Below are 18,827 nucleotides of genomic sequence, written 5' to 3'. Positions count from 1 at the left end.
TTAGCCACTGTTCATCCTGGAATATGGTGGTATGTAGGTGTCTCTAAGATGAAATGTTTACCATCATCCTTTCTTCTTTTCCTGCATATCAAATCCTTTAAAGGGATACAAATGTGGAAATCTGAACTCTGCATGAGAAAGACACCATGTGAAGGTGAAATAAACCTCTTCTATTTCTATTTTATTTTCAAAAAGTCTGTCAGCCTAAATATTCTATCACTATAGATAAGGTTTCAGGGAAATGAGAATGAAATGACTTAACGTTAATATGCTTCTTGGGTTTAATTTATGTTATGCTAATACATGAAAATTATTATTAAGGGGTGGACTATGAGAATATTTGTTAAAGGGTAGGGCTGATATTTTCTGGTTTTAGTTACGAAAGAGAGGATGGGAGCAAAGTACAACTATAGCAGGCATTTTGAGTAATGATTTCATTGAACAACAAAATGATCAATGTATGTATTAATGTTTCAACTCTATGCATATTGCATAAAATTTATAAATATAAACATGTATTTGTGCCCCCAATCATTGGTGCAGTTTCCCTTAAAACTTATTACATAGAAATTTTAGGCCTTCTTCACTCTGATACTTAAGAGGGTTATTTTCTTGTTTGTTCTTGAAACGCCTAATAATTGATGAGATTTTAAACATATGAATATGCATGCATATGTTTATTGATGTACATGTGGTGTTGGCCATTGATTTTCTGTCCTGAAAATGTATCATTCAAGGCATGGGACGGGATCTGCTGGGTTTTGTGCTTTAACCTTGTATCTAGGCCCTTGATGAGCATGGAATAAAATTGGACATTTGGTGGAATTGTAGGCAGCCTCCTCTGGGGGAGGAATTAGATTCTTTAGTTATGTGATTACACCTTGACAATGACTTATGAAGTCCCTGTACTCTTGGCTGTTGTAGGGAAGGGTACTAGGGGGGAGCTATAACCTATTATAGGATTCAAATTAAAACGAAGGGTCAAAAGCGATGACTATTGACAATTCTGTGCTAAGAGGTATAAGCATATGTATGTATGTACCTGTGTGAATCTGTTTGTATCTTTGCTCTTGTTACTTAGAGATTGTGTTTCTTAGGCTTATTAGAGAAAGAAAATTAGAATTCAAATTGTAACAGGTTATTTCTCTCTAGAGCAGGGGTTGGGAAACATTTTATGTAAAGGCCATATAGTAAATATTTTAGTTTTGGGGGAGTACTCAACTCTGCCATTGTAGCATGAAATCAACCATAGATAGCATGTAAACAACAGGGTATGGCTGTGTTCTAATAATACTGTACTTACAGAGCAGGGAGCTGCCACCAAATTTGGCCCACAAGCCAGAGTTCACAGACTCCTGCTCTAAGTATAAGAATGACATTTGAAGGTTGAGAAGAACGGACAACAGAGATAGCTCTCAAGGGCAGGGTGTACGTATAAGGTAGCACAGTACAAATAAACCAAGGCACATTCATGCTGTTCTTTTACAGCCCTTCTGCCCTTAAGAATGTTGATGTCAACTCGGTAATACACCAGTCCATGTTGCAGATGCTAAAGTAGTGGTGAATTTTCCCAAGCTAAAGACGTGAATATAATCCTAGTAAATACTTAAGAGTTTATTCAGTAGGTTGTCTTTGTGTTCATTCCACATCATGTAAGATGAATGGATAAATACAACAGGTTAGAAATTACACAACATGCAAAATATATTCTTAATCTTATTATTCCATTTGAAATACATTGAGGGACTAGACTTATATTAATTTTTTTAACATAATTATCTTTTATTTCCATCTTTTCTTTAAGAGAGTTGGCAGTTTATAGGCTTCCTTGGTAGTGGCGGCTGCCAAAGTAGAACAACCTAATGGTTGTTCTGTCCGTTGATCTGTCCGTTCCTCTACGATGTGATAATTCTGCTTGCTTTTAGAATCATGGCCTTTTAGAGGTGCACAATTATAGATACTATAGAACTAAGCCCTCATTTTACAGGTGAGGGAAATGATGTAGAAGGGGTTTATGGTTAAGTGTTAGAAGATCTAAAACTAGAATCCCGTGGTTCTGCTTTTCTGTCTAGGGTTCTTTCTATCAGATATCATTTCTAGCAATGATATCTGATTTCTATCACTATCGTCAAACATTCCAGGTGAGAATGCTCTCAGCTTTGGACTATGGCTAATAATTCATTTTTATTTTGTGACCTTCAGTCAGCTCAACTCCGTAACTACTAATGATGAAGATGGATAAAAACAAGATAAAATATGATCTCTGCCCATAAGGGTGTTTCAGTCTTTGGAGAAACATGGTGGTGTCAGTGAGAAAAATGTGGAGGTTGGGATGGATGTTTTGAAGGCTGGAAAGAGATGCCAGATTTTATTACTTAAAAAATTTTATCCAGACTATGGTAGAGCATCCAATTTGGCACATGCATATTCTCTCTATTAGGAAACTGATGATAGTCTAGAACTGAAGACCGTACTGTACTGAAGTATAGAGATGCTATACTGTTTACCTTGGCTCTCAAATGTTGCTAGGAATGCAATGGGCACTTTCTATAAGCTGCTTCTGCTGTACTATATATGTATTTTTTATTGGTTTGCTCTAGTTCTATGATGCAAACCTGCTACTCATTCTGATCAAACATTCATGAAACAACATCAAAAGAAATTCATTTTAATTTATTAAGGTCTTCTGTGTTGTGCCCTTGAAGGAGTTCATATGGATAAACAAGCTTATGTAAATAGCCTGCAGCATCATGTGAAGTACAGTTCATAATCCAACAATAAAACGATAGACATTATGCTTCGTGCTTCTCCAAGCAGTCTCTTGAATAAACCTAAAGGCATTTGGAAATTTATATGAAAAGTACTTATACAATGTAGGCAACATTTCTTTTTAATGCGATGAGTCGTTCACGTTAATAATTAAATTTCAAAACTTAAATTTGTCCCAAACAACTATATAGAAATTTAATCATTTTAATTTACTGCTTCAGAAAGGTCCTTTATTCTGCCCTGTGTTCATTACATCTTTTCTTAAAGTCTATAAAGTTTGATGAGTTTGTTTTGTGATGCCAATTGTGTACAGATTATTACAAGTTATGCTTGCAGAAAGAACACTCAGGTGACAGTGTGTAATATGTCCTGAGTCAGTTACTTCATGGAAGTGATACGTTAAGCAATTGGAAGGTAACAGATAGTTTTTCCTATTATTTTAGAAATATCTCTATTGTTATAATACAGATCAAATCTACAATGAACGTTATGCATTATTCAAAAAATGACCAGGCATTCTCAGCAGTGTTTTAGCTAAATAACTGATGATTGTAACCTTTAAAGAAATCTCATTGTGGTGACTGTTGGTAAATCACTTCTCCATTCATAGTAATCTCTATTTAGAGGCTATCTAGAAACCATTATATCTTTTATTAATCTTAAAAGCAATGGCTGCTGATTTGACATTTGCTAAAACTAGATAAATTTTCTGTCTTTCTAATATCAATCACAGACTTCAGTCAATTTTTGGAGTATATCTGCTGCAACTCTATTAATCCAGGAATATTTCCCACTGTAAGCATAAGTTTTATTTCACTTTAAACGCTGCAGCTTTTAAACAACAATTTGCCTATATGTGTGACAAGCCAGAATGCTACAATATGTAAAATACAAGACATTTTTAGCCTTTGGAAGGGAACAATTGAAAAATATGCAAGACAACTGGTGATTAAAATTGACTGAACACATTAGGGAAGAACTTTAGTATTTTCATGGAATTTCCTTTCACTATTTCAGGCATCTATTGTGACTTAATGTAGATGTTTCTGAGAGGAGAGGAGACTTGCAGGTCTTTATTTCAACAACTTATAATCTATCTTTCGCCAAAGACCAGACTGTTATTTAAGCAGTGATGTTTAATGGATTCATTTAAGTCAGTCATGTAGGGTAAATGAGGATAGGATATCCTTCAGAGTGACACTGCATTACTACTATAATGATTGTCTCCAAGATTCATATAGCATTTTATAAAATGGTTCTAGTTCCATAGAAGGTAGAGATTGCAAGACACTCTGAGTGATAGGTCTTCTTGGTTTAAGCAGCTCCAAGGTCTTTTTATTCCTGTTCTGGTATTTTACTGTGTGCTGGCACACATTTACCTCTGCCAAATGACATTCATGTTTGGAGGCAAGTGTCATATTCCTTGTTATTAAAAAACATGTAAAATAAAAGCTCTTAGAATCAGTACATGGCATGTATACCAGCATGTGGTATTTTTTCTTTTTTAAACACTAGTAAATGATAGAGCCCAGGGTGAACCCTTAGGTTGTGAAAAAGAGCTTTCTATAAGGCTAGGAAAGTAGGAGAAGATGGAAACTTGGTGCTTGCTTGGTTCCTATTCTTAACTCCATCATCCTCAGTAGACTGAGAGCCTGACTCCCTGTTCTAGTCTCTAGTTTCATTTGCCTCAACCCAAAGTCAGTGGTGGCATGAAATGGGAATAAAACCATCCAAAAGCTGAGCTGACAATGTTCATTCCTGCCTATTTTGGTAGCAAGTGCCCAGTTTTACTAGGATGTGAAAATATGTGATATAATTGCCTTTTCTTAGGTATGCTTCCAGGAAGGCTCTTTAATTACACGTTATTATCCTTTAATATCTTTCCGATGAAGTTAATCACTTCTGAAAGAAGTTCATTTAAGAACTAACCTTTTACTTTCTTTAGTTTTACATCATGATGGGGTGAGCAATGTTGATGTCACCACACATCCCTAGGATCTCCATCTTTGACGCTGGACAGGAAGCGCTTTCTGACAAATATGGGCTTGATGGTAGAGTAAGTCCCTGAGACTCTAATTCTGTTAAGTTTCACATGTTATCAGGAAAATCTTTGCTATTTACGAAGGGGGAGACTCTAGTCTACCTGTAGCATGAAGAATGTAAAAAGCATTGCTGGGTTCTTGCCACATGCCGCTGTCAAAGAATTTGATTGGTCATCATTATCTTCAGTGCATCTGGCACTATCGAGCATGTAGAATTAGCCTCGACTCCAAACACCAACTCAAGGAAAGCGTATTTATGAGAGTATGACTGTGCGCGTGTGAAAATCCAGGTGTCCTAGTTAGCTGTGCTGCCAGGGCCACCAGCAATCACGATATCTTAGAATCATGTCATAAAGCTTTTACTCTTCACGTGGCTGCAGGTAGTCTGGAGGTCGGCAGACCTAGGCTGGGCTTAGCTGTGTGGTTCTACTTCTTGCTGCAGCTCTGGCTGGGCTTGACTTCTTGCTTAGGGTTCAGCTCAGGTCTGCCCTCTGTCAAGGAGCAGCAGATATTTGGGAGAAGCTCTTTTCATGGTGATAACAAAGGTATAAGAGGGGTGAACAAAAACAATACCTCTTACGGAAATTTTTGTGGAGACTTCTGGAAATGTGGACAAAAGAGTGCATGTGTATGCTTTCTGCATCCTACAACAGGATTCATCTGTCTGTCCCTTTCTCCGTGGTCATCTCCTTTTTTTCCAGCAACACCGACTACCCAAACATTTATGCCTTTGTACGTGCCACCATCTGACTGGATTGTCCTTTTTCTTCTCCTGGTTTTGCTGAACTAGTCATCTTCCAAAAGCCAGCTTAGATTTACTTGCTGAGTTAATCTTCTCCCCTTCCCCAGAATATTAGTCATTTCTTTCTATAGCTTACTGATATACCATCTGTTGCTTTAGTATCAATTCACAATTCGTCATATACTTGTCTCTCTATATTTAGACTATGAACAATTTGAGGGAGCAGTCTGGGTCATCTTATATCTGTGTATGTCTCCATGTGCAGTACCCAGGAAAGTAAGTCTTTAACCATGTTTTCAAATTAAATTGTATGGAATTGGATTGTATCTTGGCATTGCTATTAGCACAGCTAAACAATGCTGATGAAAGCTATGGGTGGGCCTACGTCATAAGCTAGGAAGAAGAAAAATAAAGGGAGAGTAAAAACAAAAGGCAGGGCAGAAGAAAAATATGGGGGAAATGATGGGAATAGTGTGAAACCAAGGGGAAAAACACAGTGTACGGAGTAGGACCTAGGAGGAGTGGTAGCCTACCTCTGCCCCCTGCCTTCTAGGACGAGTCCCTACCCTGTAATGGCCTTCCCCTGCCAACATATTTCTCTCTAATGTACAGGCTGAGGAGTTGAAAGTTAAAAAAGAAATAGTGTCAAGAAACCCTAAGTGTCCTGTGTGTGTGTATTCAAGTCTATTCAAGACATGTCTGAGTGCCTTCTCTTAGTAAGTCCTCTGAGTCCTCTGCTGAATATTGTGGTGGGAACAAATAGAGAAAGTATAAGGCATGGTCCTGACCTTAGAGGTATTTATCATTTCTTGAGAAATACATTTGGAAAAAAAAGAGAGGAAGGAAGGATGATTCGAGCTTTTGATACAATTAAAGGTACCATGCGACCTAGGACAAGAAGACCAACAGAATCTTGGGTTGAAGGATCATACAGATCATCTGTTTCAATCCCTTTGCTATTGTGTTGAGCAAACTAATGTAGAGGGAAGTTTAGTGGTACAAAGTCAATAACAAGCTTGGGACTGGAATTTGAACCTCTGGAATCCCAATTCAGCACATTTTCCTCCATTTCTAAGTTTAGCATATGTCACCAGCTGTCCATCAGTACCCCTTTTTCCTCTTTACGTTATACATGAACATATGTGCACATATACGGCTCATGTGTAGAGCTCTGCCCTCCTTCGATCAAATGTTATCACTGTGTCCAAATTCAGAAAACATTTTTAGGCTATTCAAAGGTGGAAGATTTAAAATTCAGTGAAAAGAATTCTTTTAAAAAGGTATTAAATGCTAAAATTAGAGGAAGCTGTGTGAAGAGTCTATGGGGACTCTCTGTTAACTTTGCAACGAATCTATACGTCTAAAATCATTCCAAAATAGAAAGGTTATTTTTTTAAAAAGCACTATAATTTACTCTCATGACAGAAACTTAAGAAAAACCAATCTCTCCCCAGATGGAAACTTGTGTCCCAGTTTCCTACTTTTTCAACTGGTCACTGTTGACTCCCCACAGGCTTAACCTTCTCTAGGGCTTCATAGTTGGTTGTATTGTTTAAGAAATGTGATCAACAATTTTAATAACATCGGGATATGGAAGAAATAAGGTTGATTGAACTGTTTACATATGGTTTTCTTCAAAACTTTGTAAATGACTTATTTCCATCAGTAAGGAGTCATAGGAGCACAAAGGTACACCCTGGTTATTCTCCCTCCTTTTTTCACTAAAAGTTATGACTAGTGCTACATTGTCAACCACTGCGCCACCGGGGAAGCCCAGAGTGGAGTTTAAAAAAAAAAAAAAAATTTATCGGCTTCCCCGGTGGCGCAGTGGTTGAGAATCCGCCTGCCGATGCAGGGGACACGGGTTCGTGCCCCGGTCCGGGAAGATCCCACATGCCGCGGAGCGGCTGGGCCCGTGACCCATGGCCGCTGAGCCTGCACGTCCGGAGCCTGTGCTCCGCAACGGGAGAGGCCACAACAGTGAGAGGCCCGCGTACTGGAAAAAAAAAAAAAAATTTATCTTCAGAGCTAATGTGTGTTCATGTAATGAACTTACTGTAGTGGCCAACATAACTAAATTGCGTGCCAGCCAGGGGTATCATGTTGCCAATTTTGCTAGGTTTCCATGGATGCACGCTATCTTCTGCGTTGCATATATTGCAGAAAAATTAAGTGTAAGTCATTTTAAGTCATTGACATGATCTGGCTTACTTTTTCCTCTGCTTCCTCAATTTAATGTTGTATATGATCCAAATGAGGGCTCTTCAGATAGTCTTCTCTAGATGCAGGATCTTATTAAAGAGAAACAAGATTAAAGCTTTGTCCACCTAAGACTATTGTTTGGTCATTTTGACTTAACTAGCCAAACAGCTGGTCAGTTCAGTTAAATAATTATTTTGATTTATTTTCCCACGTAATTTATTATTTGTTTGATTCAACTGGGGGATTAAGGCATGATACGACTGTAATCATCATGAAAAAATTACTAGAAATAAGAAATTTGAGATGCGTATATCAAGAATCCAACATTATTATCAGCATTAGCATGAATAAGGTTGGTAAAGCTAAGCTAGTGATTTACAGGTAGAGTTGAACATGTCTCCAAAACCATGTGTACATAAAGTGAAGACCTATGGCTAAATTGTCCAGTATAATTTAATTTTCACAACTTATGAACCTAAACATTTTACTAAAGGAGCAAAACACAGTCACTAGGAAATAGCTGCTGTGGTCTCTTGCCATAGTCCATGGAGATCAGTCCATCACTGGGTGTTGAAAGAGTGCTCAAAGGGTGAGCGCTACTGTGTGCAGTAGTTGAAAGAAACTGAAATTCGTGATTTCATAGTCAGAACTTCCCAAAGCACTGCAGAGACTTAAAGTATTCAGTAATGTTTTGTAATTAAAGCACATCCCTCACATATAATTTTACAGTTTGGGAAATAAGGCTGTGTTGAATATCAGCACTGATGATGAAAACAGACTGTGTACACAATTTGGGTTTTATATAAATACTTTAAAATACTGGCTTTCTTCTATAAAAATAGATGAATAGTATCCAGGTTTTTACAAGAATTTTAGCATAAAAGCAAAATTGCTATCATTTCTCATTTTGAAAAGAGATGTGAAGATCTCATAAAAAAATGGTAAAGTGCAGTATATGCTGGAGAGTTATGAAAGGAAAATTGGGAGGCCAATGCAGGTAAGCCTCACTTTGGGCATACTCAGGAACTTTTGTAAAGTGGTGCAGTGACATTTTCTTACCTGACACATGACCTAACGTGTTCTTCATTGTATGTCCGATGGACACTGAGCTCCTGAAGTAGTAGAAAAATCTGTAACAAGTTGTTCAGGCTTTGCTATTCTGTACTTTACATTTGCTGAGCAATCAGATCAAACCTCCTTGTTCTGAGTCCCACTTTTTTGCTATATGAACATCTCGTCTTGGGAAACTTAAATAATACCTTTACTAAGATTAGAGGAGGGAACTCTTGTAGGGAGTTCTAAGAATCTATAACAAAGGCACTGTCCTTGTAAACAAGGCCAGTGGAGCCAGCAAAATGTATGAATGCAACGGAAGCTAGAGACCCCAGTCATCTTAATGTGTCATCAGAATTCCTTGTTAGTGACAAGGTCTTGGTCAGTGAAGTTGGAGACTCCTGAGTTCAAACCTTTGTGACTCTGAACACGTGAAATCTCTTTGGCCTCAGTTTTGTTTTCGAAAAAATGATGCAGTTGAGCCTGAGGATCCAACTGGTCTCATACTACAGGAATCCTCTGCTGTTTGGGGAGGCTTAAGTTTACATAGAAACTGAAGGCATCCTCACTGAAGACATGTGAGGATTCCTACTGATGATTTCTATCGTGTGTTAAAGCTGAGTTTTCTTTCTTTTGTGTGTGTATAAGATTGTATTTCCAAAATGATGTTAATCAGAAGGAAGAGATTGTCAACATGTAGTATTTATTTTGAAATACTTTTAGGGTTTCTAACATGTAAAAAGTCTTAACTTGTGTCATATGACAGAACAGAGGAAATTTAGAGCCTTTCTTAAATAATACAGGTGATTTGGTGAAGTTAAGGCAACTTGGTGTTATCTGAATACTTAAAATAACAAGGTCTATGAAGTTGGTTATATAAATTATTAATATGTGGCTATTTCCTCAAGATGCTAAGAAAACAAAAGCACTCTTAAAATAGACTGTTTCTGAAATGAAGGGTCATTTATTAAAATGAGTATAGTTGACATTTGCCTTCTCAGGATTTTGGCTTTATAGATAAAATTTTATAGTTGGTTTAACACAACAATTTTTTGTTGTTGTCATTAGAGATCTGGAATGGGTTATATTTCTATTTTCATTCTACTCATCTATTCATCCTCTAAGTGTTTGAATGCTTATTAAATTGCAAGCCTCTGCGGAGGATGCAAAGAGGGAAAAAACGGAACCTTCTCCTCTAGGAGTTTATAATCTAATGGGAGTGACACACATGCTCACCAAATAAGAAGGAAAGATATTATTCATGTTGAAAGAGGTCTAAGCAAAGTACTGTGTGATAACAGACAATGATTAACAGCAAATGGGGAGACCAAGAAGTTACTCTGTTTTTTAAAAATTTTATTTATTTATTTAATTTTGGCTGTGTTGGGTCTTCGTTTCTGTGCATGGGCTTTCTCTAGTTATGGCGAGCCGGGGCCATTCTTCATTGTGGTGCGCGGGCCTCTCACTATTGCGGCCTCTCGTTGCGGAGCACAAGCTCCAGACGCGCAGGCTCAGTAGTTGTGGCTCACGGGCCTAGTTGCTCCGCGGCACGTGGGATCCTCCCAGACCAGGCTCGAACCCGTGTCCCCTGCATTGGCAGGCAGATTCTCAACCACTGCGCCACCAGGGAAGCCCAAGAAGTTACTCTTTTACCTGGACTTTAAAGATGGGTAGGATTTTAAATTGCACAGTTTTTCACAGGTGAGTATATTGAATCTATATAAGGTACTTTAAAATATATAGTTGTATTATTTTCCAAGAAAACGATTTCATGAATTTCTACTTTTAAGTAAGTATTTTTCCAAGTCTTTGTTTTAGATATCCATTGGTGTTGGATAATATATTATGCATAAATATAGTTAAAGCTGTAAACACAGTGACATTTCATTAGAATTGTGGTCCCTCAGTTGTTAAGTAAGCTTATGAATGTTTTCCTTTAAGAAGAGCGTTTTAAACTGAATACCCAAATGCCATGTAGAACATGGAATACTTGTGTATATTTCTATTATCTGCCCATATTCTCAAATAACCCAAAGCATGAATCACATACCATACTTATAAACTAAAAGATTAATCAAATATAATCTAGTATCTTTCCTCTAATATATTAGCTTTTTATAGAGTTGGAAGGAAGGCTGAAATGAGGTGTATTTTTTCATTTGACAGTCCTGATACGCATAATTCATAGATTAGCATCTCAAACCTGGATATAGGAAGGCTCAGATTAGAAGAACGGCTGCCATCCTGGGAGCCTCTCAGTGGAATGGCCAAAGTTCAACTGTGCCACTGGAGCAGTGGCCGGAGGGTCAGGTGCTCACCTTGGCACCCAGCTCACACGCGTCCCACTAAAGCCTGAAACTGGGAGGGAAAACTAGACGGCATGGAAGAGAATGTTTTGTACTTTTATTTCATTTAAATTAGCACAAAGGGAGGGAACAATTTTGCTTCACATGTGAAGTCAGTCATTTCTTGGGTTGCTAGCTCAATGTTTTAGCAGAACAGCTGTTCAGTACAATGTGGCTTTCTACAAGCAATATTTCTACTGCTAGAAAAGTGGCAGTCTGCCAAAGAGAGTGCCCAGACCAACCCCTCAACAAAAAAAAAATCTTTTGTCAACGACTCTAATAATTTGTACAATTCAGGAAAGGGGGTGGTGGCACAGTCTTTGCAGATGTGCATTTATGATGCTATTTTTAAGCAGAGTAGCATGAAAGAATAGATTCATATGAGTCGTAAGTTGATCATTCATTTTAAGCATTTGGCTTCTGCTCTTGCTAAAATTTCATTCTGTGCAAAGAAAACACAGCCAGCCTTGAAACGAGGTAAGGCAGGGTGTGACAACAAGATGCAATTTTTCATTTTCGAACCTGTGATGCTTGCTCAAAAACAAGCATCATTTTTCCCCACTAAAGAAATAAATACAGTTTTCTGATCCCGTCTCAGTAGAAACTTGCTACCCTTCAGCATTTTGAGGAAATAAAGTCTTAATGAACCTGCGTTCTTTTACAGCAGTCCATTCTCTGAAAATGAGTTTAAGTGCTGAAGGAAATGCCAGAAGCATTTATGCAACCAGCACCAAATTAATGTGTGTTAATTCTCTGTAGTTTAACATCATAGGTGCCATGCAGTTTTTCTAGTATCAAAACCAGGTCTGTAAATGTAAGGCCAGACACTATAAAACTCTTAGAGGAAAACATAGGCAGAACACACTATGACATAAATCACAGCAAGATCCTTTTTGACCCACCTCCTAGAGAAATGGAAATAAAAACAAAAATAAACAAATGGGACCTAATGAAACCTAAAACCTTCTGCACAACAAAGGAAAGCATAAACAGGACGAAAAGACAACCCTCAGAATGGGAGAAACTATTTGCAAATGAAGCAACTGACAAAGGATTAATCTGCAAAATATACAAGCAGCTCATGCAGCTCAATATCAAGAAAACAAACAACCCAATCCAAATATGGGCAGAAGACCTAAATAGACATTTCTCCAAAGAAGATATACAGATTGCCAACAAACACATGAAAGGATGCTCAACATCACTAATCATTAGAGAAATGCAAATCAAAACTACAATGAGGTATCACCTCATACCAGTCAGAATGGCCATCATCAAAAAAATCTACAAACAATAAATGCTGGAGAGGGTGTGGAGAAAAGGGAACACTCTTGCACTGTTGGTGGGAATGTAAATTGATACAGCCACTATGGAGAACAGTAAGGAGGTTCCTTAAAAAACTACAAATAGAACTACCATATGACCCAGCCATCCCACTACTGGGCATATACCCTGAGAAAACCACAATTCAAAAAGAGTCATGTACCACAATGTTCATTGCAGCTCTACTTCCAATAACCAGGACATGGAAGCAACCTAAGTGTCCATCAACAGATGAATGGATAAAGAAAATGTGGCACATATGTACAATGGAATATTACTCAGCCATAAAAAGAAATGAAATTGAGTTATTTGTAGTGAGATGGATGGACCCAGAGGCTGTCATACAGAGTGAAGTAAGTCAGAAAGAGAAAAACAAATATCGTATGCTAACACATATATATGGAATTCAAAAAAAGAAAAAAAAAATGGTTCTGAAGAACCTAGGGGCAGGACAGGAATAAAGATGCAGACTTAGAGAATGGACTTGAGGACACAGGGAGGGGGAAAGGTAAGCTGCGACGAAGTAAGAGAGTAGCATGCACATATATACACTACCAAATGTAAAATGGACAGCTAGTGGGAAGCAGCTGCATAGCACAGGGAGATCAGCTCGGCGCTTTGTGACCACCTAGAGGGGTGGGATAGGGAGGGTGGGAAGGAGATGCAAGAGGGAGGAGATATGGGGATATATGTATACATATAGCTGATTCACTTTGTTACACAGCAGAAACTAACACAGAATTGTAAAGCAATTATATGTCAATAAAGATGTTAAAACAAAAACAAAAACCAGATCTAGTCTCAGATCTGTCTTCTGCGCTTTGGTTCTCCAAAATCTACAGCAACGGATACTGCTAGCTTTGATTCCAGTGATGGAGTTAAGAAAATAAAATGATTTTTATAAACTATAGGCCCCTGGGAAAGTACTCTCAAACTTCCCTTAATAACAGAGGGTAAAATCTGATATAATTCTCATCTTTGTTTTTATTCAACAATATAGATGGTATTTACATGGGAGAGAATTAGACCATCTACCCTGTATTATTAAAATATAAAATCACAGTGAAGAGTAGCCCCCACTCGCCACAACTAGAGAAAGCCCACGCACAGCAACGAAGACCCAACATAGCCAAAAAATATATATATGTATAAAATCATATACTCAAAATGGCATACAATTTAATACGGATTCATTCAGTAAGGGTGATCATTAGAGCAAAGATGACCCTGGAAGTTTTGCTGCCTGTATCAAAACCTTCCTCTAATTCTGAGAGTTGGGGTCTTTTTTATTGTTGTTTTCTCTTTTTAAAAAATCCAATCTTTTCATATTCTGAATAGTGTAAAAAATACTCAATTAAATGGAGTTTTGTGTGTTATTAACCACGAGGAGTTTTGCTTCACTTAAAATTCAGTGCACCCATATCATACTGTCCCCTCAAATTTTAACATTATATATATAGATAAATGAAAAAGCATTAACTTTGATTATGGGAACTTACTAAGATATGTTATTTTATTTTACTAATGAACGTATACCTTTAAAATTAGTTATTCAGGTGACCTGCTTCATCGTACAAGTTGCTACTCAAGTGTTTTTCAAATGTTTCCTGATTTTAATAAGGATTTATGGTGACAGTTACAATTCTGGTTTTTGTGGGTGTGTGTAAGCCCGCAGTGGTGGGGTACAGCACTTTGTGAAATACAAGTCCCAGACAAATTGTTTATAAAATGTTCTTTTATAAGTAAGTTAATAAAATCACATATATTTGAGAAGATGTCTAGGTAGAGGATTTCTGTGGTAATTCATATTTTGTAAAAACTGAGTTCTTTCAATAAAGTAGGTGATGTTTCCACCAAAATATATTTTACATTCGTGTTTTCAACTTTTAAGCTTTTCTAAAATAAGAAAATGGAAATGTGAACAATAAATTGGTGTTAATGACTTGTGTCTAATGGCAATATATTGCAGGAAAATATTGGGAGGCACAAAATTATCCATATCACATTTCTGTTGCTTTACTCACATCAGGTATTACTTGAGTAGTTTAAAAGAGTCCACACTTTGTTGTTCAAGTATAGAGATCTATGATTAATTTTTATATTTTCCCCAAATCATAGAATTGACATACCTACTTTTATAGTGTACAAAGGCATTTTCTGGTATGAATTGTGTAGAAAAACATGCAAAAGATATTGCAATGCATGATCAAATTTTATAAAGCTCCATGAGATGAGCATCATTTCCCCTTCTGTATGTAGAGTTCTTTTTAATTATTCCTGCTCTCTATGTGCAAAAGATACATAAATCAGAAGAAAAAGGGGATGTTCCAAGACTCTTTTTTAAAGTGAACTGAGATGCTTTGTATATTGACCAGTTTTACCAAATGAAAGTCATTCTTTTTGACCCATGATATACACAGGTGGTTCAGGAGCCCCAAATCCATTAATACTAGCCTCTGTACAAAAAGCAAGAAAGACTAAAAAAATTACTTTTTATAAATTTATGTCTCTTACAATTCATGTAAAACTCCCATAGAGACAACTGTATGCATTTAATAACCATACCATCTTTTCTTATCAGCCATTAGGTAATGATTGCATTGTAGCAAAAATAAATTGAATGAGACTGGCCAGTAGACAGTTGCTTAGATTGTGGTCCAATTGATATCAGGATCATTGTTTTTGTTAGCATGTGAGTAAATTAACTCCATGACAAGCAGAAAAACATTTGGATTCAATTTCTAGACTTCATTTTGGCCACAACCAGCTTGTTAGGCCAAGGTCCGGGGAGTAGGAGTGTATGGGTACCTTGGAGGAACTCATCCCTACAACAGAGCATGTTCTGTTGATTTAACAAATAACTAAACTACACTCGCTCACTCATAGCTATTTATAAGTTGAAACTGTATTATGAGGTTATAATTTCATAGTACACTAAATTTTTTCCATGTTTTTTCGCAATGTGACACTGTACTATGAAACAGTGAGACAACTTGCCCAGTGTCAGGTTTATAATCTCCCGATCTCATTAGCTCTTTGCTGAACTCATTCTCCTCTTGTACGTCGCTCTCTCTTTTGAATTATGTCTGTGGCAAAACCTTACCCTTCGTGTGATTAATGAAAGTTGATATGTTAGTGAAATTTGAGTTCTCAGACTTCGTTCTGCAGTCACCTCTTGGCTTCCTTCTACTTCTAATATTCTTTTCCCCTTCACTTCTTTTGCTTCCATCTAAGCTATTCTTAGAGTTACTACATTTTATGATCTTGCTCAAAGAACTGCAGAGCAAAATTGTCAACAGTGGTAACATTTTAAAGAACCATTTTAAACAATGCTCAGAACAGCCAGTCCAAATAAGATATTTAAGTGCAGCCTTCTCAAAGATCTTAATGTGTCACTTTGGTTTCTAGGGCATGTAGCACTGGACAGTAGACTTGGGGGATGAAGAAAACTCCCCTGTGCATTGTGTGCCACTTATACCCAGTATGTATGACAAACCTTACATAGCACACTGATTGTGTGCAATGGATCTCTGCAGCTCCTGTTAGTCACCCGATTTGCCGAGAACTAGAACTAATAACCTTTTCAAATGTTATCAAATTGTGACAAATCCTAGACCAATCAAATTACTTAAGTGATCATTGATCATTGATTTGATATTTTAATTTTGACTGTGGCTATCAAGGACTTCTATATTTCTGTTAGTTTTTGTTAAGACCACAGATGCCAAACTAACATAGTTCATACGTTTCACCAACAATGAATGCAGAATGCTGTAAATTAGCTTTATTTACAATGACTTTAAAAGAAATGAATAGCCTTTAGCATAATTAGAGACATAGCAGACACAGTGGAAATTGAGGGAAAAGCACCTGATTAGGAAGTACGTCTAACTATGTTATATGTCTGGGGTGTGAAGGGATCTGATTAGATTTCTCAATAGTGAAGGAGACAGAAGCTCTCATACGCATGTTGCCCTGCATTTTAGGTTGCTAATGATTTCGTTTTAATGTCACCGTTGAGTTTCATACTGATCATTTATATAGACAAAAAGGAAGAAAAGAAAACTAGGAACCTGTCATCAATCATTCATTTAATCAAGTAGCAAAAGTAGATAAATAAACATACTGAGTTAATTATTCTTCTGTATGTAGTAATTGACAATAAAGTTAATTTATGCCTATTTTAACCCTTTAATATTTAATGCTGTTAGAATTAATAGCTATTAGCAGTTCTAGAAAGGACTTGGGGGTGACCTTTTCTAAAGTGTCTTAAGTTCAGTTATCATAGGACATTTATTTACTTGAAATCTATTTTGATAAAATAGCTACTTAAAAAAAGTTGTGGTTATTTGCATCTAAGCATATTAACTCTATGCTACAAATATAATGGGGAACAATTGTTATGTTGGTCTGCCTCTGTTTTGCTCCTATTCAGACTCTTAGTGAAGACTTTGCTCTTTGCAAGGTGTATTTATAATGCATAAAAGGATTTGGAACCAGATACAAAGATGCTGTGCATTTAGGTGTTTATTAGATACCACAGTAGTGGAAAAGAAGTCTTAGCAACAGTGAAACACTAAAACATATGTCTAAGTTAAAAGGGTCCTTGGAAGTTCTAGAAATCTATGTTTGGTTTGTCAGTGTTTTTCGCAATTTTCCAGAGAAATTTCTTCTGGTGGCTATTCTGTTTTTAAAAATCAATAATTACTTTTGTTATACTTTACAGGTGAGTGTGGATAACAAATCTAAATTGTGTAAATATTTCCTCTGGAATCTTTTTAGCACACTAGTCTAAATCAGTCTGCAGGCGAGAAATGGGGGAGCAAGAAGCAGCTGTAATGGATTTGGGGATGTAAATAGGATTTTAATTGTTGATTAAAATTATTGTGTGAAGATTTGAGGCACAAAGAGACTGTGGGTGCCTTTATGATTAGGGATGTGTTTCTTTTTGGTTGCATCTTATTAAATGATTTTTCCCTTAGCGATTTGAATGTTTAGTGTAGCCTAATTCTAACCAGTCACTGTTGTGACTTCTCTCCCAGCTCTTGTGTTTGCTTCAGCTAACAGACTAGAACTGGAATTTCAGCGGGGGGGACAACTGGGCCGAGGGGTGGCTGAACCAGAGCACATTCCACACAGAGGACACGCTTTGTGTCAACCCTCTTCTTTGCCAAAGAAGAAAAAAGTTTGCCTGTTTTTACTTGGCTTTTTTTTTTTTTTTTTTTTTTCCCGGTACGCGGGCCTCTCACTGTCATGGCCTCTCTTGTTGCGGAGCACAGGCTCCGGATGCGCAGGCTCAGCGGCCATGGCTCACGGGCCCAGCCGCTCTGCGGCATCTTACCAGACCGGGCACAAACCCGTGTCCCCTGCATCGGCAGGCGGACACTCAACCACTGTGCCACCTGGGAAGCCCTACTTGGCTTTTTATCAGGTTCACTATCAGTTCAGAAACCTGTAACCATAAATGGCGAGTTACGGTAGGATGTCAGGCTCCTGTCACTATTACTAGATTCTCATATTTGGTTCTCGATTGCTCACGTTGCAGTGTGCTTTCCTTAAATGTCTGGCTTCAGTGAGAGGTTTTGCTCATGAGGACTTCTGACGTCTCGAATAGATGTGGATTGTAGTTATGTCTTGAATGGCAGAGTAAAATTTAGAAAATATACAAAATTTAAATTTTAAGCTACAAACTAGGTAAAATGTTTTTTAAAATAAATATTGTCCACATTTATTAAGTTTACAATAATTATATTCAATGAATGACTCCCTCTTCCTCCTCATCCCCATTCCTGCCATAAACACCTTTAAACTTCATTAATTTCTGTGTAAATGTACTAAAGAGAAACCCTTTCATTCTTTTTTGTTTGTCTTCTGTTTGGCCTCCTTTTACCTGCATGCATCAATTAAGCAGTAGTATGAATGAAGAGTGGGAATTTGTGGCTTTTTTGTTCACAGAAATAATGGTTGAGCTCTTTAGCTTTTGTCCAGTTTATGGCTTTTCTGTTTCATTCACTTAGCAATCGGCATCTAGCAGGTCAAGCATAATGCAGCTTGTAAGCCTGTGGTAACAGTAAAATCCACAACTCTGTGTTAGTCCCTTCCTCAAAGAACCCTTCAGTGTTCTTTTCTGACTTATATTTGAGAGGGGCAATAAAAACTGGGGGGGGGGGGGTTACCAGAGAATCTCTAAGTAGATGGTAGAGACACACATATATATTCCCAAATATAGATATAGTTTTGAAAAGAGACATTTGAATATTTGAAATGAAATATTTGGTCCAAATCTACTCATGTTCAGTTCATGAAGAAATAAGAAGGTTTCAATGTGGATTTTTGGCTCACGGGCCCAGC

At 37.3% G+C, this 18,827-nt stretch overlaps 1 protein-coding gene across 12 annotated transcripts in view; it reads left to right on the top strand.

The window, feature by feature from the left end:
* Positions 1–18,827, top strand: part of NPAS3 (neuronal PAS domain protein 3) — a gene marked incomplete at both ends in the record, with an annotated part of 867,736 nt that overhangs the window by 273,581 nt on the left and 575,328 nt on the right. For 3 of the 12 annotated variants that reach the window (XM_082647973.1, XM_082647984.1, XM_082647983.1), the window contains one exon: positions 104–154. The exons of the other annotated variants lie outside the window; for them this stretch is intronic. In XM_082647973.1, the coding sequence (XP_082504099.1) occupies positions 104–154 (51 nt within the window). The remainder of the gene's footprint in view (positions 1–103; positions 155–18,827) is intronic. 12 annotated transcript variants of the gene reach the window in all.

The sequence above is a fragment of the Grampus griseus genome (assembly GCF_964374135.1).
Source record: "Grampus griseus genome assembly, chromosome: 2".
Classification (NCBI taxonomy): domain Eukaryota; kingdom Metazoa; phylum Chordata; class Mammalia; order Artiodactyla; family Delphinidae; genus Grampus; species Grampus griseus.
The sequence above is the reverse complement of the archived record's forward strand: the minus strand, read 5'-3'. Positions and strand labels throughout refer to the sequence as shown.